Below are 27,867 nucleotides of genomic sequence, written 5' to 3'. Positions count from 1 at the left end.
GTGTCATTTCAGTGTTTTGTACTGATCTTTCTAAAACAACCATCAGGAAAAAACTAATTGACAGAGTTTTTGTTTTAAACGTTTTATTTTATATTGGAGTATGGCCAATTAACGATGTTGTGGTAGATACAGGTGGACAGCAAAGGGAGTCAGCCGCACATATACCTGTATTCATTCTCCCCCAAACCCTTCCCATCCAGGCTTCCACATATCATTGAGCAGAGTTCTCTGAGCTGTGTATTAGGTCTTTGTTGATTGTCCATTTTAAATGTAGCAGAGTGTAGCTGTTACAGAGAGCTTTTGTTGATTATTTTAGTCATTGTGTGTATACTGGTAGCCAGGGTCAGAAACATTGGTCTGCATTTGTTACAGTGTTTAACTCTTCTTTAAATGCTCAGTTCTTCCTTTGTAGTCTTCAGGAAAAGGCAAAAAAAATCCAATAAGAATTATGCAAGACATTTAGAAATAGTTGTTTAAAAATATATTTTCAAAAGTAGCTATATACAATGTAGATATTACATTGTTACTACATGGGTAAATGAACAGTATGTAACTGTACTTTATAGTATTCTATTGAGATGATGAAAATGTTATAGTTTATACTGTTCTGTTAGAATAAAGAAAATGTTATTTCCTTATACTAATTTATTGGTCAGAGATACTTTACCTTCAGCTCATTTAATTCCACTTAGAGACCATATGATGGATTTATTTATTTTTAGGTAGTTTTATTTTTAGCATTAAAAAGGTGTCCCTTTTTTTAGATTAAGCTGAGTGAAGTTATTGGCTCAGGAAAAGATGGCAGAATACTTAAAGAAGATATTCTCAACTATCTGGAAAAGCAAACAGGAGCTATACTACCTCCTTCACCAAAAGCTGAAATTATGCCACCTCCACCAAAACCAAAAGACAGAACTATTCCTATTCCAATATCAAAGCCTCCAGTGTTCACAGGCAAAGACAGAACCGAACCCATGAAAGGTAATAATAACAGTAATGTAAAGGAATAGTGCCATTTATTTGGGGGGAAGTTGCTTCAGCATTATGAAATTATAATTTTTCTAGGAAAAGCTTTAATATATACTGATAATTTTTGAGGAGTAATATGTTGGCAGGTTTCTTAGCATATAAACTTGCCTACAGATAATTTCTCTGTTTTAAGACTTGCTCAGTTCAGTTCAGTCGCACAGTTGTGTCCGACTCTTTGCGACCCCATGGACTGCAGCATGTGCCAGGCTTCCCGATCCATTACCAACTCCTGGAGCTTGCTCAAACTCATGTCCTTGGAATTGGTGGTGCCATCCAACCATCTCATCCTCTGTCCTCCTCTTCTCCTCCTGCCTTTAATCTTTCCCAGCATCAGGGTCTTTTCCAATGAGTCAGTTCTTCACATCAGGTGACCCATGTGTTGAGCTTCAGTATCAGTCCTTCCAATGAATATTCAGGACTGATTTCCTTTAGGAATGATTGGTTGGATCTCCTTGCAGTCCAAAGGACTCTCAAGAGTCTTCTCCAACACCACAGTTCAAAAGCATCAGTTCTTCGGCGCTCAGCTTTCTTTATAGTCCAACTGTCACATCCATACATGACCACTGGAAACACCATAGCTTTGACGACGCAGACCTTTGTTGGCAAAGTAATGTCTCTGCTTTTTAATATGCTGTCTAGGTTGGTCATAGCTTTTCTTTCAAGGAGCAAGCTTCTTTTAATTTCATGGCTGCAGTCACCATCTGCAATGATTTTGGAGATAATTTTTCTGTTTGAAGACTTGTTCAGGATATTTTAAATATTTATTATTTTTTGTTAGATTTCAAAACAAGTACTTCTGATTTATGTACAAATTCTTAGGATGATTACCTTCCAGAAGTGACTTTGCAAGAAAGCCGTTGTGTAAATACGTGGCTTGCATCCTTTTGAATTTTTTATACACTACAGCTGGGAAAGCAGTTACCTATGCTATTGGGCTTTCCGGGTGGTGCTATTGGCAAAGAATCTGCCAGTGCAGGAGACATAAGAGACACAGGTTGAATCCCTGGGTAGAGAAGATCCCCTGGAGGAGGGAATGGCAACACACTCCAGCATTCTTACCTGGAGAATCCCATGAACAGAGGATCCTGGCAGTCTACAGTCCATAGAGTTGCAAAGAGTCAGACGTGACTGAAGTGACTTAGCAACACTCACCTGTTACATATTACACTTGACACTGGTGCTGTGCTACAGTCGATGCTTCAGCATTGAAATTAGTGGCTTTCAAGCTATGTAATATATGTAATAAAGATGGTAGGCCCAAGAGAAAGAGTTTAATTGAGAGTATCCCATGAATGGTATGAAAAAGCAAAATGATAGGATACTGAAAGAGGAACTCCCCAGGTCGGTAAGTGCCCAATATGCTACTGGAGATCAGTGGAGAAATAACTCCAGAAAGAATGAAAGGATGGAGCCAAAGCAAAAACAATACCCAATTGTGGATGTGACTGGTGATAGAAGCAAGGTCTGATGCTGTAAAGAGCAGTATTGCATAGGAACCTGGAATGTCAGGTCCATGAATCAAGGCAAATTGGAAGTGGTCAAACAGGAGATGGCAAGAGTGAACATCAACATTCTAGGAATCAGCAAACTGAAATGGACTGGAATGGGGGAATTTAACTCAGATGACCATTACATCTACTACTGTGGGCAGGAATCCCTGAGAAGAAATGGAGTAGCCATCATGGTCAACAAAAGAGTCCAAAATGCAGTGCTTGGATGCAATCTCAAAAACGACAGAATGATCTCTGTTCGTCTCCAAGGCAAACCATTCCATATCACGGTAATCCTAACCTATGCCCCAATCATAATGCTGAAGAAGCTGAAGTTGAATGGTTTTATGAAGACCTACAAGACCTTTTAGAACTAACACCCAAAAAAGATTATAGGAGACTGGAATGCAAAAGTAGGAAGTCAAGAAACACCTGCAGTAACAGGCAAATTTGGCCTTGGAATACAGAATGAAGCAGGGCAAAGACTAATAGAGTTTGGGCAAGAGAACACACTAGTCATAGCAAACACCCTCTTCCAACAACACAAGAGAAGACTCTATACATGGACATCACCAGATGGTCAACACCGAAATCAGATTGATTATATTCTTTGCAGCCAAAGATGGAGAAGCTCTATACAGTCAGCAAAAACAAGACTGGGAGCTGACTGTGGCTCAGATCATGAATTCCTTATTGCCAAATTCAGACTTAAATTGAAGAAAGTACAGAAAACCACTGGACCATTCAGGTATGACTTAAATCAAATCCCTTATGATTATACAGTGAAAGTGAGAAATAGATTTAAGGGACTAGATCTGATAGACAGAGTGCCTGATGAACTATGGATGGAGGTTTGTGACATTGTACAGGAGACAGGGATTAAGTCCATCCCCATGGAAAAGAAATGCAAAAAAGCAAAATGGCTGTTTGGGGAGGCCTTACAAATAGCTGTGAAAAGAAGAGAAGTGAAAAGCAAAGGAGAAAGGAAAGATATAAGTATCTGGATGCAGAACTCCAAAGAATAGCAAGAAGAGATAAGAAAGCCTTCCTCAGTGATCAGTGCAAAGAAATAGAGGAAAAGAACAGAATGGGAAAGACTAGAGATCTCTTCAAGAAAATTAGAGATACCAAGGGAACATTTCATGCAAAGATGGGCTTGATAAAGGACAAAAATGGTATGGACCTAACAGAAGCAGAAGATATTAAGAAGAGGTGGCAGAATACATAGAAGAACTGTACAAAAAAGATCTTCATGACCCGGATAATCACGATGGTGTGATCACTCACGTAGAGCCAGACACCCTGGAATGTGAGTCAAGTGGGCCTTAGAAAGCATCACTGTGAACAAAGCTAGTGGAGGTGATGGAATTCCAGTGGAGCTATTTCAAATCCTGAAAGATGATGCTGTGAAAGTGCTGCACTCAGTATGCCAGCAAACGGAAAACTCAGCAGTGGTCACAGGACTGGAAAAGGTCCGTTTTCATTCCAATTCCTAAGAAAGGCAATGCCAAAGAATGCTCAAACTACTGCACAATTGCACTCATCTCACATGCTAGTAAAGTAATGCTCAAAATTCTGCAAGTCAGGCTTTACCAATACGTGAACTGTGAACTTCCAGATGTTCAAGCTGGTTTCAGAAAAGGCAGAGGAACCAGAGATCAAATTGCCAACATCCGCTGGATCATGGAAAAAGCAAGAGAGTTCCAGAAAAACATCTATTTCTGCTTTATTGACTATGCCAAAGCCTTTGACTGTGTGGATCACAATAAACTGTGGAAAATTCTGAGAGAGATGGGAATACCAGACCACCTGACCTGCCTCTTGAGAAATCTGTATGCAGGTCAGGAAGCAACAGTTAGAACTGGACCTGGAACAACAAACTGGTTCCAAATAGGAAAAGAAGTACATCAAGGCTGTATATTGTCATTCTGCTTATTTAAGTTATATACAGAGTACATCATGAGAAACGCTGGGCTGGAAGAAGCACAAGCTGGAATCAAGATTGCCAGGAGAAATATCAATAACCTCAGATATGCAGATGACACCACCCTTACTACAGAAAGTGAAGAGGAACTAAAAAGCCTCTTGATGAAAGTGGAAAAGGAGAGTGAAAAAGTTGGCTTAAAGGTCAACATTCAGAAAACGAAGATCATGGCATCTGGTCCCATCACTTCATGGGAAATAGATGGGGAAATAGTGTCAGACTATTTTGGGGGGGCTCTAAAATCACTGCAGATGGTGACTGCAGCCATGAAATTAAAAGATGCTTACTCCTTGGCAGGAAAGTTATGACCAGCCTGCTGTTGCTGCTGCTGCTAAGTTGCTTCAGTTGTGTCTGACTCTGTGCGACCCCATAGATGGCAGCCCACCAGGCTCCTCCATCCCTGGGATTCTCCAGGCAAGAACACTGGAGTGGGTTACCATTTCCTTCTCCAGTGCAGGAAAGTGAAAAGTGAAAGTGAAGTCTCTCAGTCATGTCCGACCCTCAGCCACCCCATGGACTGTAGCCTTCCAGGCTCCTCCATCCATGGGATTTTCCAGTCAAGAGTGCTGGAGTGGGGTCCCATTGCCTTCTCTGTGACCAACCTAGACAGCATATTCAAAAGCAGAGACATTGCTTTGTCAACAAAGGTCCGTCTAGTCAAGGCTATGGTTTTTCCAGTGGTCACGTATGGATGTGAGAGTTGGACTGTGAAGAAGGCTGAGCATCAAAGAATTGATGCTTTTGAACTGTGGTGTTGGAGAAGACTCTTGAGAGTCCCTTGGACTGCAAGGAGATCCAACCAGTCCATTCTAAAGGAGATCAGCCCTGGGTGTTCTTTGGAAGGACTGATGCTAAAGCTGAAACTCCAGTACTTTGGCCACCTCATGGGAAGAGATGACTCATTGGAAAAGACCCTGATGCTGGGAGGGATTGGGGCAGGAGAGAAGGGGACGACAGAGGATGAGATGGCTGGATGGCATCACTGACTCGATGGATGTGAGTTTGAGTGAACTCCGGGAGATGGTGATGGACAGGGAGGCCTGGCATGCTGGAATTCATGGGGTCGCAAAGAGTTGGACACGATTGAGTGACTGAACTGAACTGACTGAACTGAAGTGACATTTGAGAACCTTCTATTATAGTTGTTGAAGGGATCAAAGGTTTTAAAAACAAAAACAACTATGTGTGTTTTCTAGGCTTTCACAAAGCAATGGTCAAGACCATGTCTGCAGCCCTGAAGATACCTCATCTTGGGTATTGTGATGAGGTTGACCTTACTGAACTGGTGAAGCTACGAGAAGAATTAAAACCCATTGCTTTTGCTCGTGGAATTAAACTTTCCTTTATGCCCTTCTTCTTAAAAGTAAGATTTCATTCATTTCTAACAAGGCTTGAGTTAGATATATAAGTTTTGTTTTGCAAATAATGCAGTGTGTTAACTATGGGTTTGAATAAAAGTAATATTCTCATGATATAACATAGTTATAAAAATGTACAGATATACTCTCTTTGTTTCACAGAAGTTTATAAAATTGAAATTTTTTGTGTCAGATTTTTATCTACTTATCTCTTTGAACTAGGTCGGGATTGTCCTGCCAGGTAGGTAAAGCCTTTAATTCAAAAAGGATCATGCCAGCAAAATCCTGATTTGAAGAAAAGTGAGATTCAGGATTGATTTTTTACTTTTCAATGAACATATGAGGCTTTTAGGAATCATTTCTAGGTACTTGGGACCAGTATAAAAAGAAAAAGACCATCAGCTGAGCTTGCACAGCTCACTAACCACTATTTAGGAAGCAGCTGCCTTCTGCCCAATTCTGTACGAAGCATGCTGTATATATGATCTCTTTTAACCATCAGAATAATGCTAATGTGTAAATAATTGCTATTCCCTCTTTCCATTTAAGGAAATTGTCACTCAGAGAAGTTGACAAACTTGTCAAGGACTGATTTCTAACAAGTGGAGAAGCTAAGTTTTCATTCTGGTCCATTTTTCTAAAAAGAGTGTGTACTGTTGTCTCTAACTCCAGTGCAGCTTCCCACAAGCGCTTTGCGCACTGCACCAAGACTGTTCCCCTATAAATCAAATTACTGTATTAGCCCCTGGTTCTTTTCAGTGGTTCCCTTTCAGGATGGTTTGTAAATGCCTTATTATGGCATAATAGAATATTTCTATGAGCCTTTGCTGCCCACTTTTCATGTCTTCTCTCTCAGTCACCCCCCACCCGCTATAGTCAGATTAAGCTATGTGTAGCTCCTGGAATATACAACTCTACCTGAAGTACTGCCTCCTCCCTTAATCAAATGTGCATACATCCTAAACACCAAATTTTGTTGCAGTGTAGCCTCCTACAAAAGCTGGTGGTTACCGTAGTCTGAGTTAAACAAGCCTTTTGTTTCTCATTGCAGCTTACCTCAGTGTATTGAAAGTATTTATCCTCCGCTGTCTCTTCACTGACGCTGAGTCTTGTAAGACATAAGCTGTTCTCCTGTATCTCCATCTTTTTAACGACCACCCTAATGAGGAAAGAGATGCTCTATAAACATGAGATGTAGTAGGTGCCAATAATGAGGGATCTAGGCTGTATTACAGCTCTGAGGAGGCACAGCCGTTGAAACTCGTGGATGAGATCCTCAAATTATGTGCAAAGGAGAAGAAAAGAAGGCTCAGGGTTTTCCATCAGTGTTTAAGGGGTAGATAGAAGTTGAGTTGCCTAGGCAGTGGCAGATGGTGAGTGGGGTCAGTGGTTTGATGATAGCAGAACCGAGAAGTCACTTAAAAGCCAAGTGTGTCTATTGCTGAATGACAAGCCACCCCCAGATTTGATGGTTTGAAACAGTTAGCCATTTATTATTTCTCATGGATCTATAGTCTATTTCTCTGTAGTCTACAATCTTCACTTATTATTTCTCATGAGCACAGCCAGTCTGCTGATCTTGGCAGAGCCCACTGATATGTCTACAGACGCTAGTAGGTTGCCTAAGGGGCCAGCTGCTGTAGGATGACCTCAGGGAGCTTCACTCATTTTTCTTCCCATGTCTCTCCTATCTGCCCAGTATATCAGCCTACACATGGGCTCAGTACTGACAGATGAAGAGAGGAAGCAAAATGTAAGCACTTTCCACAAGCTGCACTGCGCCTAGTTTGTTTTTAATTCACTGACCAAAGCGAGTCATATAACTTAGCTCAGAATCAGCTTGCAAGAGCACGGCCAAAGGATTTGTATACGGAGGCGCACAAGATTGGGGCTTTTGATTCAGCCTCCCACACCAAGAGAGAAGAAAAGGTCAACCAGAACTTACTAAATAAAGTATTGCTGAGGTTGAAGTTTGGTTGCTGTTAGTTGGGTTTGGGGAATGAAAGAAATTGAGGAAGAGGAGAACCTGAAAAAATATGTTAAGGCAGACAGGGCATGGATACAAATGACGATTAAAGTATTGTTCAGGGGGAAAATGACCTCATATCTGTGGACACATACCTTGTTTTTCCTTTTACAAAATTTGGATTGTACTCAAAATACTGTTTGTAATGTATAAGTGAAGAAGAACTAAAGAGCCTCTTGATGAAAGTGAAAGAGGAGAGTGAAAAGTTAGTTTAAAACTCAACATTAAGAAAACTAAGATCATGGCATCTGGTTCCATCACTTCATGGCAAGTAGATGAGGAAACAAAGAAAACTGACAGATTCTATTTTGGGGGGCTCCAAAATCACTGCAGATGGTGACTGCAGCCATGAAATTAAAAGACATTTGCTCCTTGGAAGAAAAGTTATGACCAACCTAGACAACATATTAAAAATCAGAGACATTACCAACAAAGGTCTGTCTAGTCAAAGCTACGGTTTTTCCAGTGGTCATGTATGATTGTGAGAGTTGGACTATTTTGAACTGTGATGTTGGAAAAGACTCTTGAGAGTCCCTTGGACTGGAAAGAGATCCAACCAGTCCATCCTAAAGGAAATCAGTCCGGAATATTCATTGAAAAGACTGATGCTGAAGCTGAAACTCCAGTACTTTGGCCACCTGATGCAAAGAACCAACTCATTGGAAAAGACCCTGATGCTGGCAAAGATTGAAGGCAGGAAGAGAAGGGGACAACAGAGGATAAGATGGTTAGATGGCATCACCAAGGCGATGGACATGAGTTTGAGCAAGCTCCGGGAGTTGGTGATGGACAGGGAAGCCTAGCATGTTGCAGTCCATGGGGTCACAAAGAGTTGGACATGACTGAGTGACTGAACTGAATGGATTGTTTTAGATAAAGAAGATTAAAGTTATAGTTATCAAATCAAATGCTTTATAAAACTCCTTAACTTTCCAGTTCAGGGATATGATTTCTTTTTTTCGGTCAAGACCACCCACCCACAAAAATAACACAACACAATGCATATAACAGACCGTTAATTGGACAAGATGAAGGTAGTGGGGGAAAGAATTCTTTCTACCGTCAATTTTAAGCATTTTTATTTTTTTAGTTTTTAAACTGATTGCAAGGCATGACAACCAAATGCGATGTCTGACTTTGATTATATCCCGAATGGGCAGAGAAACAGCTATAGAGAACATTTTGGAGACAGGGAAATCTGAATATGGACAGAAGAGAAAAAAGGAGAGAGATTAAAGCAGGGGAAGACAGAGTGGGAAGACAGAAATGCCATCAGTTTGGGGAGATGAGCTCTAAAGTCAGTGTTTGCATCAGCCCTTCTCTTGGCCAGGGACACCAGCTACAATACTAGCTTCTCAAATCCTTGTCACTTGTTCTTTCTACACAGGGAAATAATTAATTGCTTTTTCGGGTTTTAATTCAAAATGTTTCTTTGAACTGGAGGTTTTCTTCTCATGGAAATCTTAACACTCTACATGTAAATGAGGAAAACACGAGAACTTAGACTTTTCTTTTAGTGTTTTGGTCAATCTTCATAGTTATTTTGAAAATCTCCTTAGCGTGTACAAGCTACCTTGACTACTTTATCTTTTATTCTTAATTGATAAGGGTAACCTAATTCCACATTTCTGGACGATAAGTTAGGAGTAATATGCCTGGTACCTGTAGACTTGAGATTAAACTCAATTTACAGAAGAGTTCTCTCCCTCCATCCTTCACCTCTTAACACTTCAAATCTCCTACCTATCCTTTCAGAGTTAAAAGTGTTAATGTTGCATTTTCTCCCTCTTAAACAGGCTGCTTCTTTGGGATTACTACAGTTTCCTATTCTTAATGCTTCTGTGGATGAAAACTGCCAGAACATAACATACAAGGTTGGCTATGTGTTGTGAAAATATTTTGTTTAAATAAAAGTGCAAATGTGCTTGTAGGTTAATAATTAACAACACTCTTCAGATATACAGATTTCCTTAACCCCTTTTGGTTTTCTGGTTAGAATATTGGAAATACACAGCTGTGAGGCAGTGGGTTACATTTTTCACACTACACACACTCCCCTCAAACAGAAGAGAGCTTGAAGTGGAATTCCTGCAGTTTTAAAAAGCAAGACCAATTTAAATGAGCAAATTAATGAAAGTTTAAATTCCATTGAGTGAACTCTTCTGTTTGGAGTCAAAGTTTATGAAGACTGAGAACTGTTTTGAGGATGCTGGCTCTTACTTATTATTCTTGTTAGAAATATACAACCAAGAAGTGAGGTTTATATTCTGGAGGAGGGGGGTTGAATCTAAAATCTTTCCATATGATTAATACAGTTTTCTCATTAAGTATATACTTGTTGCAAATAATTCAAACCAGAAAATATTGATATTCACCTTCAGTCTCGTGACCCTAAGATAACTGTTTATGCTGAGATGTATGTCTGTCTAGGATTTTATTTTTATACAGTTAAAAAATATATGGAATTCTATATATAATATATATGTAATATTATAGTTTTTTAGCTAAAATTTTAACTATTTTCTTTTCCATATAATGTGTTTTAGACATCATTGTATGTCAGTAAATACAGCTTTATCATCTGTTTAGCCAGTGACTTACTGACAAACATTTTGATCATGTGCAGTTTCTCCGTCTTAGAAATAATCTGACTCAACATCTCTGTGCATCTCTACATACTTCTGCATTTATCCCCTTAGCACACAGTTTTGTAAATGTTGGTACCTAATGTTAAATGTTCTCCCGGAAGTCTATGCCAGCTTACACTTCCACTAACAATGTATGAAAATAATCTGTTGCCCTAGGTTATCTTTTTCAAAAAAACCTTTTAAAATCATTCCTTTTAAGCTGTTACTGGACTTCCCTGGTGGTCCAATGGATAAGAATCCACCTAAAAACTAGATTGATGGTAATTTTTAAAAGCTTTTCATTTAGTTTTGAAAATCAATGAACCAATGCAGGGGACATGGGTTCGATCCCTGATTCCACATGCCACGGGGCAATTCAAGCCCGTGCATCACAACTCTCGAGCTCACGTTCCAGAGCCTACTAGCAACAACTGCTGAAGCCCACGTGCTGTAGAGCCTGTGGGCTCAACAAGAGAAGCCACCACAATGAGAAACCCATTTACCACTACTAGAGAGTAGCTCCCATGCTCACTGCAACTAGAGAAAGCCTGCGTGTACCAGTGAAGACCTAACAGAGCCAAAAATGAATAAATAAAAATAAATGAAAAGTTTTAAAAAATTACCATCAATCTAGTGAAAATAGGTTTTGATAGTTAAGGCCATAAGGCAGTGAGGGTTGAGCCTTTCTTTTCTGTGCGCCTGTGAAAGGGCTACTATATAATTGTTTGCTTGTTTTTAGGCTTCTCATAACATTGGAATAGCAATGGATACAGAGCAGGGCTTGATTGTACCTAATGTGAAAAATGTTCAGATCCGCTCCATATTTGAGATCGCCACTGAATTGAACCGCCTCCAGAAATTGGGCTCTGCGGGTCAGCTCAGCACCAATGACCTTATTGGAGGAACATTCACTCTTTCCAACATTGGATCAGTGAGTAACAGCAGTGTTCCAGTACATAAACCATAACTTAAGAATTTTGATCATATGCTCAGTTAAAAATAGAAACTTTCATTTGCCGTTTGTTCCTCAAAAGCTTAATTTCTCTATCTTACTTTTTCTCTTTTTTTAGATTGGTGGTACCTATGCCAAACCAGTGATACTTCCACCTGAAGTGGCAATTGGGGCCCTGGGAACAATTAAGGTATGTTTATTAAATAGTTGACAAAAGAGTTTAAGCAAATTGAGAGAGTGAAAACAAAGAGTAACTATTTCTGAGGCTTTCCCCCCTCACTTTGTAGGTTCAAGTATGGCATTGGGCTTAATAAGCCAGTTATTTCTTCAGAAGAACTAGGCCTACACTACTCTGTAGAGTACTCGTGATCTGGATCATTTCTGTATGGATCAACCATTGTGGATTATGCCAGGCACAGATGTGTGTGTTTATGAGTAATCACAAATGTAGCCAGTCTGAGTCTATCAAAATATCTTAATTTCAGAATGCCAAAGAATAACAGTAAGCCAATCCAAATTATTATTTATAATGGTGAGACACCACTGAGAACAATTTTCTCAAACTTTGCTCTGTTCAAGAATCACTGGGCATGCTAGTTAAGAATGCAGATTTCTTGGCCTTGGGGACAGAGCCTCCAAAACTTACATATTAAACAAGAACAGAGGTGGTTCCAGCATGAGTGAACTATGGCCCTGTTATAGGAGACTGACTTAGAGTAAGAATTGCAGTGATTCTTAACCCTGGTTGCACATTAGAATCATCTGGAGGGCGTGAAAAAAATGCCCAAGCTTACCCTGTACCAACTGCACCAGAATTTGGGGGCCTCGGGCTTGGGCATCCCCATTAACTCAGGGTTGAGAACCACCAGAGTTAAAGAAAGAAGCTCATAGATACCATTTCAATACCTCCATTATTACATGACATTGTCACTACATTAACCTTGATTTTGATCTCCATGTTTTTAGAGGAACCTTTCTTCTCTGTATTTGTAATGCTTCCACATGGAGCATCTCTTAGACTTGTTTTTCATGAGTTTATTACTTTCATGTCGGCATCCAAAACATTTGCAGAAACTTGCGCTCAGCCTTTGATTTGTTTTCTAGCAGGTGGTACTTTGGCTGCTAAGTTGCTCCCTCTTCTAGCTCTGTTCTCCCCTCTGGCACACAGAGGAGATGGGGAGAAAAAAATAAGAACACACGCATGACGCTGTTCCATCCAAATCAGGAGTTTCTCTAAGGGATAACTTCAGTCACTCATTCTTCCTCCAGCAAGAATTCAGCATTTGTTTCTCACTAATTTCTAACCTTTTTCAGTTTATAAACAAGCCATCATACCTATTTGACAAAGTTTTGTTTTCCTATCTCCTCTGAAAGTGATTTGTTTTCTTCTGAACTATACACATAGATATATTCTTGTGGTAAGCTATACATAACAAAGTTTACCATTTTAATCATTTTTAAGTATATGGTCGCAGCAGTAGTTACATTCACATTCACATAAGCTAAGTTTTATCATCCCAAGCTGAAATTCTGTATGCATATACTACATTTTGTTAATCTGTTCATCTCTGGTGAATATTTGGGCTGTTTCCATTTTTTCAGCAATTGTGAATAATGCAGCTATGAACATTGGTGTACAGTGATCTGTGTGAGATGTATTTTTTTCAGAATCATCTTACCCAAGGTTTTCTCAGGCTATGAAGTTTATCTATCTCCTAGAGGATAAATCTTCATAGCGACTTAATAGAGCTGCTAATCTTTGTTAGGTAGGGACAAATAATATTTCATTTTTTTCTCCCTTTGTGTCATCTCTCCTTTGCTATTTTCTGTTTTCATTGTAAGTTTTAAACTGTCACTAAATAGTCTTAAAATGTGAAACCCTCCACATTTCTCAGTTCCCAGTCCTTATCTTTCTTGACCTATTAGCTACACTTAAGTTGATCAATGCCACCTCCTTGGAAAACCTTTTTCATTGTGACATGAGGAAAACCTTGCCGGTCTGTTTTCTCCCTGTCTAGTGCCTGTTCTCTCTGAGTCTCCTTTGCCCATACCTCCTCATCTCCCAATTTCTAAACACTGGAGTACCCCTGGGCTCAGTTCCGGCCCTTTTCTTTGTCTGATCCAGTCTCAGTGGCTTTAAATACCATTTAGATGCTGATGGCTTCCAAGTTTAGGTCTCCAGACCAGATCTCCCCTTTGAATGCCAAACTCATCTTTCCTGCTTCGAAGTCTAGTAAAGCATCTCCAGTTTCCTGCTTCTTCCCTTACCACCCATCCTCACACATGCTCCTCCTGAAGTCGTCCCCTTTCAGTGACTGGCCCTTGTGCTCAGAAACTTCCAAAGGCTTCTCGCCTCACTCCAAAGTGAAGGGAAAGTAGCTGCAGTGGCCTGCATGGCCCTAGGCTGGTGCCACTCCGTGTGAGGGGGACCCATGTCAGGCCGTGACTGTCATATCCAGGCTATGAAGAGATAATTACAGAAAGATGGTAGGCAAAGAATCTGCATGCAATGCAGGAGACCCGGGTTCAATTCCTGGGTCAGGAAAATGCCCTGGAGAAAGGAATGGCAACCCACTCCAGTGTTCCTGCCTGGAGAATCCCATGGACAGAGGAGCCTGGCAGGCTGCAGTCCATGGGGTGGCAAGAGTCAGGTATGACTTGGCGACTAAACCACCACTAATTACAGAAAGAGGGTAGGGCTTAGAAATTTTCATTGCCAGCTCTCCCCTTTCTTCCCGAATAAAACACAGTAAGAAGTTTATTAGCTTAGGTAGAAAAGGCAGAATGGTTATAAATTAATTGGATTCATTTTTAGTAAATTCAGATGATAGGCATGAATATATAAATGGACAGTATTTCTGCCCATGAGATTCTTATATATTTTTCTCAGGAATGTTAGAGTTACACTGACAAATCACAATGGAAAGATAGGCTTATTTTTGGAGAATTCTTCCAATGTGGGTCTTTCTTTTTTTGGCTGTGGTATGCAGCATATGAGATCTTAGTTCCCTGACCAGATCAAACCTGCACTCCCTGCATTGGAAGCTCAGAGTCTTAACCGCTGGACCACCAAGGAAGTCACCAGTGTGGGTCTTAAATACTCAGGTCCATCAAATGTGACAGAGGCATCTTTTTAGGTTTATTTCTATGGAGCATGCCAGTTTCAACAATAAGGTGTGGAGACTTACATTATCGAGAATAACAAGCTACTTACAAAAACAGATCACTTCTTTAATTGTGATTTGGGAATGGGTGAGATTTCAAGGGATTAATCATCACTACAGCCAAGAATAACTGACCAGGAAATAATGATCTCCAGTTTTTTCAGAAAGTTGTCTGCTCATTAGGTAATGTTAAAATGGGACAAAGATGGAAAGCTTTTAAACATTCCAGCTTTAATATTTAATTTTAAATATTCCGTGAGGTATGCAGCCATCACAGGAGTCTGTATTAGCTGGTAGATAGCCTAGCATTTAAAAAAAAATCACTGCCTTTCGACAGAGTGGTTTTATGTCTAATGAACCTATCAATAAAAAGTGGGTCTTGTATTTTGTATACCTTTATATTTAGTTTAGTAATTCATTTTAGTATATATATATTTCAAAATACTTACAATGAATTAGGGTTTTTTTTAATCTGTTTTTTAAAAAATCAAAGACAGACTGGGAACCATCACTCTTGTCGTTACAACATGCCCCACTTTCAGCCTGTTCCCTCTGTGACCTCACCTCCCTTCTCTCACCCAGCCCTTCCACTGCAGCTGCCTTGCTGATTCTGCTGGTCCTCCAGTGCTCCAGCCAAGCTTCCCTTCTGTCTTTCCAGGTGTCGAGATGGCTAGCTCCCCCCTGCCTACAGTGAGGACACCTTCCTAGTGAAGCTTTCCCTGCCTGCCTGTCAAAAAAAACAAACAAACCATGCACCTTCTGCCCTATTCCCACCTCCTGCCTACAATCTCTGTCTCTGTTCCAAAGTGCTTTACTTCTTTCCTTTGCACTTTTCGCTGTTTAACACTATATAATAAAATGTTCGCTCCAGGAGGGTGAGGATTGTTATTTGTTTTATTCATTGCTGTTCCCCCAGAGTCTAGAAAGTACCTGGTACATAGTAGGTACTCGGTAACTAGCTGTTAAATAATTGAGAAATCTGAAATGAAATTTACTGTACATGTAGAAATTATACGGGGGACAGGAAATACCTTGGAGAAACTGAAAGCTTGAAGCACACACTCACAAAGATGGGAAAGGTAGGAGTCAGCATTTTCAAAAGTTACTTGGGATGCCCACTTCTTCTCTGTTATAGGGAGGGAGATTTGCCTAATCTTTCAGCATTGCAATTGCTAGAGCTTACTTTGTGCAAGTGAAGGCTGACTCTTTGTTATTTTCCTTATTTATAGGCCCTTCCCCGATTTAACGAGAAAGGGGAAGTCTGTAAGGCCCAGATAATGAACGTGAGCTGGTCAGCTGATCACAGAATTATCGATGGTGCTACAGTGTCACGCTTCTCTAATTTGTGGAAATCCTACTTAGAAAACCCAGCTTTTATGGTGCTAGATCTGAAATGAAGATTGGTCAGACATCCTTGAACTTTCTGAGCTTCCGAAGAACGCGTAGAGCCCAGCTGTGCAGCGCACGCTCCTCACTGCAGTTTGTATTGTAAATGACTTGTAACGTATGATTATGGTTCCGAGGCACAAAGGGGATCAACTATTCTGTTAGGCTTTTACTGAAAAGGAGCAATGGCATACTAGTTCTCCCAGGACTGTCACATTTTATAGGTCACAGTATGACTTCTTAATATGGTGCTGAGGCCTTTGTGTCCATGGATGGAAACTGGCAGGAACCACACAGTGAATATTACTGAGACAGCCATATACAGTATTTGCCCTGTTTTTTCTCTCTCTTTTTTAAAATTTTATTTTAAACTGACTCTTAATGAAACTAGAGAGTGTCATTATACTTGGGAAAGGAATTTATGTGCAAATATATTTTCTATTTCCCCACAATAAAGCAAATTATTTTATAAAGTAAGTGCAATTATATTTACCTTTTAAGATATCCAGGAGTCTGTTGTTCTGTAGCTATTATCATCTGTAAATGTCTTATTTGTATAAAGTAACGTCTTTTAAAAGTGAAAATTATAAGCTAATCTTAAAATGTCCAATTATAGTTTTGTAACCTATAAGGCCATTGAAAGTTTTTGTTTAAAGTGGATAAACTTTTAGAATTTTGGTAATGTTTTAGTGTTTTATTGGGAGAAATGTCACTCTTACAACCTTGCTTCAATGTGAGGAAGGTACTTGAAATGTACCAGTCACTGACATTGTCTTACATTCAGAAATCCATTGCCTTTTAATTTTATTTTTATACTTTCTTGGTCTTCAGCTAAAAAGGATAGACTAAGAAATTACAGTCTGTTCTGTTCTCCATATCCTGAGAAGGAATTTGAATCAGGGGAGAGAGAAGATTAATGGGTAATTATGGACATTAAAATGAAACAATAAATTTTGCACAGAAATAAAGGTACCCTCATGATCATTTTTTTAGAAGCCCACTTGACTCAGAGAGTCAGGTTGTTTCTGATATTGTCTAAGTGAATCCTGTTGTTCAAGTGAAGTTTTGTGACAGAAAAGTTGTTTTAATGTCTTTTTGATTTTTTTCAAAATGGAAATCATGTGTAAGTTAGAAAATGATGGATCTAATGAATGTTATTCTTTTTAAAATTCAGATAATATGAAGAGTTGCAAAGAAAATAAAATCATCCATAATCCTACTACTATTAACAGTTAGATCAAGGTATCTGTATACATAGCTGTTCTTTTTGTGAAAATGAGATTGTGCTGGATCTATTATTTTATAATTTGATTTTTAATTTAACATTATATTATCAGTCAATAAATGATTCCATATTATAATCCTTTTAAATGGCTGCATAGTATTCTATTATTTACATTTGCTATACATCTAAATGTTAGCTGTATACTAAGTGTGGTGCTAAGCAGTGGTTATACAATGCCTATCCTCATGGTTCTTGCCTTCACTGGGCTTACAGTCTAGGGGGGAGACAGATACTTAAAAATCATAAAAATCAGGATATAATTAACCTCTAAGGAAGAGAAAACAGAGTGCTGTGAGAGCATCTGGTAGAGGTTATTGATCTCATCTGGGAAACTCAGGAGGGGGTGTACCATAAGTTAACCAGTTTTGTATTGATGGCATTTACAGAACTAAGTGAAGAAAGGCATGATCAGTAAAAATTTCTTCTTCACTTAGGAAATGTGGAAACTAGGAGAACAGGAGTCTTGAAGTGAATATGTAACGCGTGCTCAGTCACTTCAGCGGTGTCCGACTCTTTGTGACCCATGGACTGTAGCCTGCCAGGCTCCTCAGTCCATGGGATTCTCTGGGCAAGAATGCTGGAGTGGGTAGCCATTCCCTTCTTGATGGGACCTTCTCAACCTAGAGATCAAACCTATGTCTCCTACACTGCAAGTGGATTCTTTACCACTGAGCCATCAGGGAAGCCTGAGTATGTAATATGTTCCCCTAACAGTCCAGCATCATTGGCTCAGAATAAATATTTGAGCTACCTATTGTATCATAAATCCCTGCCATTACCACCTTCTCTCTTGTCTCATCCTCTGAGAATTCGGTCAAGGATTGGCTTCCCATTGTGTGTGTGACCTTTAAGATAAGAGGATCCCCGGGAAGGGAGGAGGGGCCAGGGGCACAGTCCTAGCAGCAGTGCTGATCCACAGGGCCCCACCCATCATAGGGTGGGAGTTAGGTAGAACAGGGCCTTGACCGTTTTCCTAAAGGTTGAAATGTAAGGGGAGAATTCAGGAGATTCAAGTTCTTTACTAGCATGTTGGGTGGTTGGGAGGTACAAGATGTCCATGGGGGAGAAGCCAAAGTTATTGGCCCCAAATTATTGTTGGGAGTGCCCAACAAGAAAATCAAGGTTCCATTCATTATGTAGCGCGTTGCACTGATTCTGAAAAAGAAGCACAATAAGGAAGGAAGTTTGCAGGACAGAAGCTCAAGTGGTATTAATTTTCATTTTAGAGATCAAAATGTACCAAATCCTGAAACATTCCAAGAAGTGGTTATGTAAGAAGAGGAGAGCCCAAAGGCCTTTTTCGGCATTTCTTGTGGCTTCCAGTCAAAGCGGGTCCCAAAGATCACTTGATGGGTTTCTTTGCTGATTTCTAAGTAGACTACAGTCTAAGAAATATGATGGCACCTCGCTTAGCGCTATCCTGCAGCACTAAACGTATAAAACCTTCCCTTGAAGTCTTCAGAATTCTTTAACATTCATCCTGTAATTGATTAACTACTTTGCACACATTGATTACTGAATATGTATTCAGTTCCAGGCCCTGGGATAGACATGGATAAAGATGGAGAAGATAGATGATGTTTCTCCCCTCACAGCGAGAGCTCTGGCTGGCGATTAATGTCCACCAGAAGCGGGTCTGTGCCAGTAACACGGAGAAGAGCAGTGTTTCCAGAGTTGAGTTGTATTTTTGGTCAGTTCTTAGTGGTGGTTCTGTTCCTTCCCTATAAACTTTTCTCACCAAGATTGGATCATTGTGTCTCCTTAACACAGTAGCCATGCCTCATCAGTTCTGCCTCACAAACCATACAACATAACTGTAAGGTAGTGACTCTATCCTTAGGCCACACAGGCCATTCATGCTCTTCAGAAAGTTATAGTTTGGGGGACTTCCCTGGTGGTCCAGTGGCTAAGACTCCAATCTCCCTGATGCAGGGGACAGGGTTCAATCCCTGGTCCAGGAACTAGAGCTCACAGGCCACAATGAATAATTTTCATTCCACAACTAAGGATCCTGTGTGCTGCCACTAAGACCCAGTGCAGCCAAATAAATAATTTTTTTTTCAAAGGTTGCTTTTCATGAGGCAAGCAGCATAGGGGACAACTACATGACCCTAGACATTCATTTAGGAGCAGTATGTGAGTTGTACCATCTGAGCATTGTATTTTCAGAACACATAAAATAGCTTCTCATTAAAGTACCATTAGTGAGTCATCTAGCCTCTGTACTCACCTCATATTGATAGAGAGGGGAAAATTGAGTAAAATTCAAGACAATAATTATGATAGTGTCAGACATCATCAATGCTTTGTATATATTAATTAATTTCATCCCTCCAGCAATACTATGTGCGTGCTAAGTCACTTCAGTCATGTCTGACTCTTTGTGACCCTACAGACCTTAGCCCCAGGCTTCTCTGTCCATAGGATTCTCCAGGAGAGAATACTGGAGTGTGTTGCCATGCCCTCCTCCAGGGGATCTTCCTGATCTAAGGATTAAACCCAAGTTTCCTGTGGCCCCTGCACTGCAGGCAGATTCTTTACCACTGAGCCACTAGGGAAGCATCAGGTAAGTACAATAATTTCCCCTGTTTGAAAGATGAGGAAACAGAGTTTTAGTACTTAGATGTGCGTGGATTAACATACTCTAAAAGTGTAACAAGCTAATGAGTATATGCCACTTCATGTTCCAAATGCCAGGACGGTCCATGCTTTTATGCTGTTTGAGCACTTGTAGGCTTCCCTGGTGGCTGAGAGAGTAAAGCGTCTGCCTGCAATGCGGGAGACCCCAGTTTGATCCCTGGGTCGGGAAGATCCCCTGGAGAAGGAAATGGCAGCTGCCTCCAGTACTCTTGCCTGGAAAATCCCATGGACAGAGAAGCCTGTTGGGCTACAGTCCATGGGGTCGCAAAGAGTTGGACACAACTGAGCAACTTCACTTCACTGAGCAATTGGTATTATTGGGCTAAAAGGAAGAAAGTTTGTCTTAGGGGTCTTAGTAGTTTGAAATGCTGCCCAAAGGCCTTATGTGCTTCTGGTACTGAAAGGAAGGGGTTTGGGGCATTAGGAATTCTCTGTAGCAGTAGTTTATTAGAGGGGCCTGGCAGGGCTACAGCCCATGGGGTTGCAAAGAGCCGGATATGACTGAGCAACTGAGCACACACACTTTGGCCTTTTATGGTCTTAAGCTCCCATCACAATGAATAAGTCCTGTTCCCTGAAAACAACATACAGTTTATTTTCCATGCCTTGGCTCAGCTTATTTCTCCACAAAAAGAAAATCCAGAACAAAAGTGACTTCCTCTTTTAGACCTCCTTTGATTGTGCCTCCCTAGGTCTGAATCGATATCTCTTTTCTTCTCTCTCTCCTCACAACTCCAGCAGGACTCATTCAGTGACATGGCTGGATGAGTTTGTCTGTCTTCACTGCTGAACTGTGAACCCTCTCAATGGCTCAGTATATGCTGGTTGACTTAAAAAGAAATCTGTGTCCTGGATGAGATTTTGTTTCTTTATGAAGTCCTAATGTAGCATAAAGATCACCAATGACCCAGAAAAGTATAATGTGAAGCAACCATGGCTACAAAGTGACTCTTGTATCTATGGAATGGCTCTGAATGTCTTGCTACAAGGAGAAGTATCTAGAGGAAAATGAATCTGTTCCAATCTTATAATTGGTACGGAGGCATTTGTTTAAAATTTTTGTGTTGTATGTTTATTTCATAGTTCATTGCAATTCCTCATTTAATCAGGAAGTTTAGTGATTTCAAGCTCATTTTAAATTTTATAAAACTCGGATCAGCATTTTGCTATTTAAAATGCCTTTTTACAAGTAATTCATGTATGCCACTATGAAGTGAAGTGAAAGTTGCTCAGTCATGTCCAACTCTTTGCAATCCTATGGACTATACAGTCCTTGGAATTCTCCAAGTTAGAATACTGGAGTGTGTAGCCTTTCCCTTCTCCAGGGGATCTTCCCAACCCAGGGAATTAACCCAGGTCTCCCACATTGGAGGCAGATTCTTTACCAGCTGAGCTACAAAAGGAAGCCTGTATGTCACTATACTATGTGATTAAATCAGTAAATCAGTAAGTCAATAAACTAGGCAGTTTCTCCTTTTTGACATAGTAAATGCATCTATAGTGTAGGTAATATTTTCCCATATAAATAATGTTGGGAAACTTGGCTGTGTTATTTCCTGCTTGACATTAGATAAATCACAAAGCAATGATTTATCTAATGTCAAGCAGGAAATAATATAGCCAAGTTTCCCAATATTATTTATATGGGAATTACTGATTTACTGATTTATGCCCTGCCACTTTCAGAAAAAAATTGAAGAAAATAACTGTGTCCATAGTCATAATCACCACATTTGAGAATACTATGATTGTCATTGTGGTATTGTCATTTATAGCTACCTTTATGAAACATTTTAAATTAAGCATCTTAATACATTATTTTATTTATTCCTAACAACAACCTTACATAATGTCATCCTTTCACTTTAATGATAAGGAAGCAAAGTCTCAGAAAGGATAACTTGCCCATGTCCCAATACTAAGTGGCGGAGAGGGGGAACACAAGCAAACCTGTCTTCAAAATCAACCTCTTTTTTTTTTTCCAGTTTTATTTTATGATTGGACTTACATACACCATGAAATGATTACCACAGTAAGTTTAGTGAGCATCCACCATTTCATAAAGCAAAGTCAGTCTCTTAAGTACTTCATCATACTTCTGCCCAACCCAGTATGATTAATGCTATGGAGTATACTCTCCCAGTTCCCTAAATTTGTATTTAAGCAAAGTCATTCCATTAAACTGGCTGTTTTCTGAGCTGCCCAGGACAAGGGAAAATGGAAGAAAATCTACGGGTCTCAATTATCCTAGAAAAAAAAATATTTCCTGTAATTTTACTTTAACATTGATGGTATAGAGCAAATCTGACACCAGAATAGGTTTCGGTCTCCAGAGTGTATGTTAGTCACTCAGCCATGTTTCCTCTTCAGATAGAAAAAGGGGAGGGAGGAGACCCACGTAATGTTTCCTATGCACCAGGAGCCATGCTCAACTCTGTCTGTGTCTCAGTCTTCATAATAGCACTTCACAGAAAGTATATCAGAAGTTGGTTTGGCTGTACTTAAGAGGGACCCCAGAAATGATGGCTTAAGCAACAGGAAAATTATTCTCTCTCTCTAAGGCCCTTAGCTGGAATGGTGTCTCTTCACTATTAAGTCCTTACAGATGCAGACTTCTTCCAGTTTTCTGGCCTGCCATTCCTTTGTCATACTGGTCTTCAACTATCCAGAACAGTCCTCCGGCCATCACATCTACATTCCACACAGCAGGACGGAGGAAAAAGAAAAGTTATCTCTTAGGGAAGATTCCTAGAAACAGCTCTGGACACCACCCTTACATCCCACTGACTATCAACTTTAGTCATAGGGCCACACCTAGCTGCAAGGGAGGCTGGGAAATAAGTGGCTTTATGCTTAGCTAAGTACTATGTTACTACAGGTGAAGAAAATGGATATTAGGGGACAGTTGCCAGATTGTGTCATAGATATTTTCTTCATTTCAGGTTAGAGAAAACTACAAATCTTAAAGTGATGTCATATAGCCACTAAAGTGCAAGCTGGTGCTCAACCCAGGTAAGTCTGTTTGCTGCTGCTTTGTATTCTCTTAAACAGCACAAGTGCTGTGGCTTAGGTTAATCAACAACAGAGATTAACAGGTGGGTTGAAACATTATCAGATGAAATGCTCTTTCTCCTGACCTTTGCTCCACACTTAATTCCATTTTGATCAATCAGTGTCTCCCTTGTATCCAGAACTAGTTAACATTCCCTTGGCACACTGAAGTGAAGTTGTTGTCATGTCTGACTCTTTGCGACCCCATGGACTCTAGTCTACCAGGCTCCTTCATCCATGGGATTTTCCAGGCAACAGTACTGGAGTGGGTTGCCATTTCCTTCTCCAGGGGATCTTCCCAACCCAGGGATTGAACCCGGGTCTCCTGCATCACAGGCAGACGCTTTACCATCCTTTGGCACACTAGTTAAGATTAATTTCCAGTTCTTCGTGGTGAAATTATTGGAGACTCAGAACTCTCTAAATTTAAAAAAATTGTATTGTTGATGAATGTGGAAGTTCAGTGTTGAATGTCCATAGAACCATTTCCTTTTCCTTCTGGGCACACAGTTATATATTTACAGCTTAGCGTGCAGACAGATAGGGCCATGTGATTATTTCTAGCCATTAGAATATGGGTAGAGATGATGTAGACCATTTCCAAATGTGGCCCATTAAACCTCCCAAGAGCTCCTCCATACTCTCTTTCCTTCCTCTCTACAGCCCTGAAGCCTGCATGTTGGAAATGACAGACATACAAGGTGGGAAGCACCAATATTTCCAAATGACTAGGTGGAGCAAGGGCTTCCCTTGTAGCTCAGCTGGTAAAGAATCTGCCTGCAATGCAGGAGATCCCAGCTCAATTCCTGGGTCAGGAAGATCCCCTGGAGAAAGGATAGGCCACCCACTTAGTATTCTTGAGCTTCCCTGGTGGCTCAAGATGGTAAAATATCTGCCTGTAATGTAGGAGACCTGGGTTCGATCCTGGGGTTGGGAAGATCCCCTGGAGGAGGGCATGACAACCCACTTCAGGATTCTTGCCTGGAGAATCCCCATGGACAGAGGAGTCTGATAGCCTACAGTTCACAGGGTAACATGACTAAGCACAGAACAGGTGGAGAAACCCCCATCACCCCATAGGCTGGCTTTTGGTTTACATGTTCAGTTCAGTTGCTCAGTTGTGTCTGACTCTTTGTGACCCCATGGACTGCAGCACACCAGTTTTCCCTGTCCATTACCAATTCCCGGAGCTTGCTCAAACTCAAGTCCATTGGGCCCTTGATGCCATCCAACCATCTTGTCCTCTGTTGTCCCCTTTTTCTCCTGCCTTCAATCTTTGCCTGCCTCAGGGTCTTTTCAAATGAATCAGCTCTTCACGTCAGGTGGCCAAAGTATTGGAGCTTCAGCCCCAACATTAGTCCTTCCAATGAATATTCTAGACTGATTTCCTTTAGGATGGACTGGTTGAAAATAAACTCGTATTGTTTGAAGACCCTTATTTTGAGACTAATCTCAAAACAATACTCTAAGCTGTCCAGTGCAATACCCACCAGCCAAATATGACTATTTAAATTTAAGTTTTAATTATTATGGCTATTGTGCAATTGAGATGTAACTAGTATCGGACTTCATTTTGGGGGCTCCAAATTCACCGCAGATGGTGACTGCAGCCATGAAATTAAAAGATGCTTACTCCTTGGAAGAAAAGTTATGACCAACCTAGATAGCATATTCAAAAGCAGAGACGTTACTTTGCCAATTAAGGTCCATCTAGTCAAGGCTATGGTTTTTCCAGTAGTCATGTATGGATGTGAGAGTTGGACTGTGAAGAAAGCTGAGTGGTGAAGAATTGATGCTTTTGAACTGTGGTGTTGGAGAAGACTCTTGAGAGTCCCTTGGACTGCAAGGAGATCCAACCAGTCCATTTTGAAGGAGATCAGCCCTGGGACTTCTTTGGAAGGAATGATGCTAAAGCTGAATCTCCAGTACTTTGGCCACCTCATGTGAAGAGTTGACTCATTGGAAAAAACTTTGATGCTGGGAGGAATTGGGGGCAGGAGGAGAAGGGGATGACAGAGGATGAGATGGCTGGATGGCATCACTGACTCGATGGACGTGAGTCTGAATGAACTCCGGGAGTTGGTGATGGACAGGGAGGCCTGGCGTGCTGCGATTCATGGGGTCACAAAGAGTCGGACATGACTGGGCTCTCCCCAGTGTCTACTGAACTGAACTGAACTGAGTATAACTGAGAAGCTGATTTTAATTTTATTTGACTTTTAATAAATTTAAAGAGCCACCTGTGGCTAGTGGCTACCATATTGGACATTGTAGGTACAGAATATGTCCATCATCACAGAAAATTCTGTTGGGTAGGGCTGCTGTAATTAATAAAGCAAACTTATCGAGAAAACTTTATTTTAAAATAAACTCCCCTCCCAACCAAAACAAAAACAAACAGAAAACCTCTCTACCTCTTGAATAGCTAATTTTCCCTCTGTCTAAAAGAAGACTCAGGGAATTCCCTAGTGATCCCTATGGTTAGGGCTGTGACTCTTATTGCCAAGGGTCTGGGTTTAATCCCTGGTTGGGGAACTAAAATCCCAGAAAAAGTAGACTTGAAACACTTCTTTCTTGCATGGTTACCTCTACCTGCCATTGCAGGGACAAGCTTCCCGTCCTGCTCCTTCCTGCCTTTGCCTCACTTGAGTTCAATTAATTAGGATGAACCAGTGAACTTGAACTCCTTGCAGTCTGACTTTCTTCCCCACTACTTGCCTGTAATCATGGTGTGCTTGGCAAGAGGTCCAGCCACATCTCTCTCCCCAGTGTCTACTAAATAGTTCTCTCTGGATCCACCTTTCTCCTAAGCTCGTTTTCACTCTTTAGCAACTCAAGGTCACCACACGTTTCAGCAACATCTCACCAGACAGACCAGGTCACCTCTGAACTATTTATGCCGAACCTGAGATCAGTCATGTTACCATTGTTGTCCCATCAAAATAACCACAGGCTTTTTCATGTGACAGAAGGCATTCCTATGTAGGCAAATATTGAAGGTAACATGAATCTTTGTGCTCAAACTCAGAATTAAAGAAAAATAAATTCATTAGGAGGCAGTCCCAGTACTGAGCAGAAGGGCTCTAACCACGAGCTAATTTGTATTCAAGTCAGAGTCCTGTGAGAGAACTCTCTGACAGCTTGCTAAAACTGAGCAGAAGAATTTGGAGACAGTCCAGAGGAGAGCCTCAGAAACAGCCAAAGCATGACAAGAATAATTGCAGTCCTATTAGAAAGAGGCCATCTATATCAGGCTTTTACTGAGTACCATGTGGAATGTTACAAGGCAAAGCATGGGGGACAGCTGCTGTGGATCCTAACAACAGATGGCAGAAGAAATGAGAACAGGTGGGAGATCAAGAATTAAGTTTGAGTTAGGGGGAAAGTCAGGGCGGTTAAAGATAGGCTTACCTTCATCTCAGCTGAGGAGGGGGCAACCTCCCCCAACAGGTAGCACAGGGCTCCTGCCTACCCACATTCCCGGGGAGCCATCTGACAGGGTTAAACTTGCAGTTAACTGTGTAACTTGAAGTTGGCTGCAAGAAGCTTCTAAATATGTGGTGCCAAGTGGAAGCTGCTCAATCATGTACAACTCCTTCTGACCCCATTGGCTAGACAGTTGCTCTGTCATGTCCGACTCTGCGAATCCATACAGTCCATAGAATTCTCTAGGCTAGAATACTGGAGTGGGTAACCTTTCCCTTCTCCAGGGGATCCTCCCAACCCTGGGATCAAATTGCATTGCAGGCGGATTCTTTACCAGCTGAGCCACAAAGGAAGCCCAGAATATGTAGATAGTTCTAAAACCATGGTAAGAATGGAAAGTAAAAAACAAAAGTTATAAGCCAGCACAGAAGTGTAATTATCTGGAACAACCTAGCAATTTAATTTCCTTGAAAAATGCAGCCAGCGTTCAGACTGCAGTAACCAAGGCAGATTAACTAGGTTGATGGCAGGTGTAATTAAGTGATTGGAAACTGCAGGCATGAATATAAATCTAAACATGACTGACAATTTGAAACATAATAAATGTTCTAATATGACAGAGAGGAGTCCACAGGCTAAGCCAGCACACCAACAACTCTGCAAACCAAGGGCCTCACAAATTGTACCAGAACCTGGCCTTAGTCCTATTTTGTTTCTGGCATAAGATGAGAAGGGCCTTGTTGGTTCAAGTGTTCCATGGACAGAGCAAGACAAACTGTCAGAGAGTTGGTGTAATGTTTTAAAACCACCACTGTCACTGACTGCACTTTCTCAAATAAGTTTGTGGATATTAAAAATATTGATATATAAATGCAATGGTTTCTAATTTCTTTTTTTTTAACTTGGTTTTTTTGCCTTTTTTTTTTCTTTTTCAAGTCCAGTTTCCCTGAATGAACACAAATATATAGATACATATATCCTTTTCCTAGGTTTGATTCCTCCCCCAAGAATAAAATGGAATATTTACAAAACAAAACCCCGAAAACCTCTTAAAAACCCTGTAGAGTTTGCATTTCACTATTCCTTTTTAAAAAACAACAACAAAGTTCTCAAAAGCAACAACAACAAAAAAATTCAACTGATCTTGGCTCAGGGGTTTCATTCAACACAAGGAGCTAGGTGTGGTGAGTGTGTGGCAAATGGACCAAAAAAAAAAAAAAAGGCAAAGAAAAAAAACAGATAAAAATGAAAAAACACAGTGCAGGGATGTACGAGGTAAACAGGATTGACCTGTTGAAACCAGATACCAGTCCACGTGGGTCCACCAGGGCTGCAGGCCCTAGTAGACATTTGCCTCTCTCATTTCTAATTTCCTTTGATACTCTCACAATTCATCTCTGAATGTCCGAAACGTGAGCAATTCAAGTGTTCCTTGGTTTTCCCATTTTA

General features: G+C 40.6%; 1 protein-coding gene and 1 long non-coding RNA gene across 3 annotated transcripts in view; one reads left to right on the top strand and one right to left on the bottom strand.

The window, feature by feature from the left end:
- DBT (dihydrolipoamide branched chain transacylase E2) overlaps positions 1-17,387 on the top strand; it is a 41,932-nt gene extending 24,545 nt beyond the window's left edge. For both annotated transcript variants that reach the window (XM_069598776.1, XM_069598787.1), the window contains 6 exons: positions 765-981; positions 5,700-5,866; positions 9,684-9,761; positions 11,254-11,445; positions 11,585-11,656; positions 15,860-17,387. In XM_069598776.1, coding sequence (XP_069454877.1) covers positions 765-981; positions 5,700-5,866; positions 9,684-9,761; positions 11,254-11,445; positions 11,585-11,656; positions 15,860-16,027 — 894 coding nt within the window. In that variant the 3' untranslated portion in view covers positions 16,028-17,387. The remainder of the gene's footprint in view (positions 1-764; positions 982-5,699; positions 5,867-9,683; positions 9,762-11,253; positions 11,446-11,584; positions 11,657-15,859) is intronic.
- On the bottom strand, positions 67-26,672 carry LOC138445023 (uncharacterized). Its single transcript, XR_011258709.1, has 3 exons — positions 26,404-26,672; positions 6,918-7,020; positions 67-413 (listed from the first exon to the last, which is right to left on the bottom strand). It is a non-coding gene; the product is annotated as an uncharacterized lncRNA (long non-coding RNA).
- Positions 26,673-27,867: the final 1,195 nt, after the last annotated feature.

This window comes from Ovis canadensis, chromosome 1 (assembly GCF_042477335.2).
Source record: "Ovis canadensis isolate MfBH-ARS-UI-01 breed Bighorn chromosome 1, ARS-UI_OviCan_v2, whole genome shotgun sequence".
NCBI lineage: Eukaryota > Metazoa > Chordata > Mammalia > Artiodactyla > Bovidae > Ovis > Ovis canadensis.
Note: the sequence above shows the minus strand (reverse complement) of the source record. Positions and strands in the feature narration are given on the sequence as shown.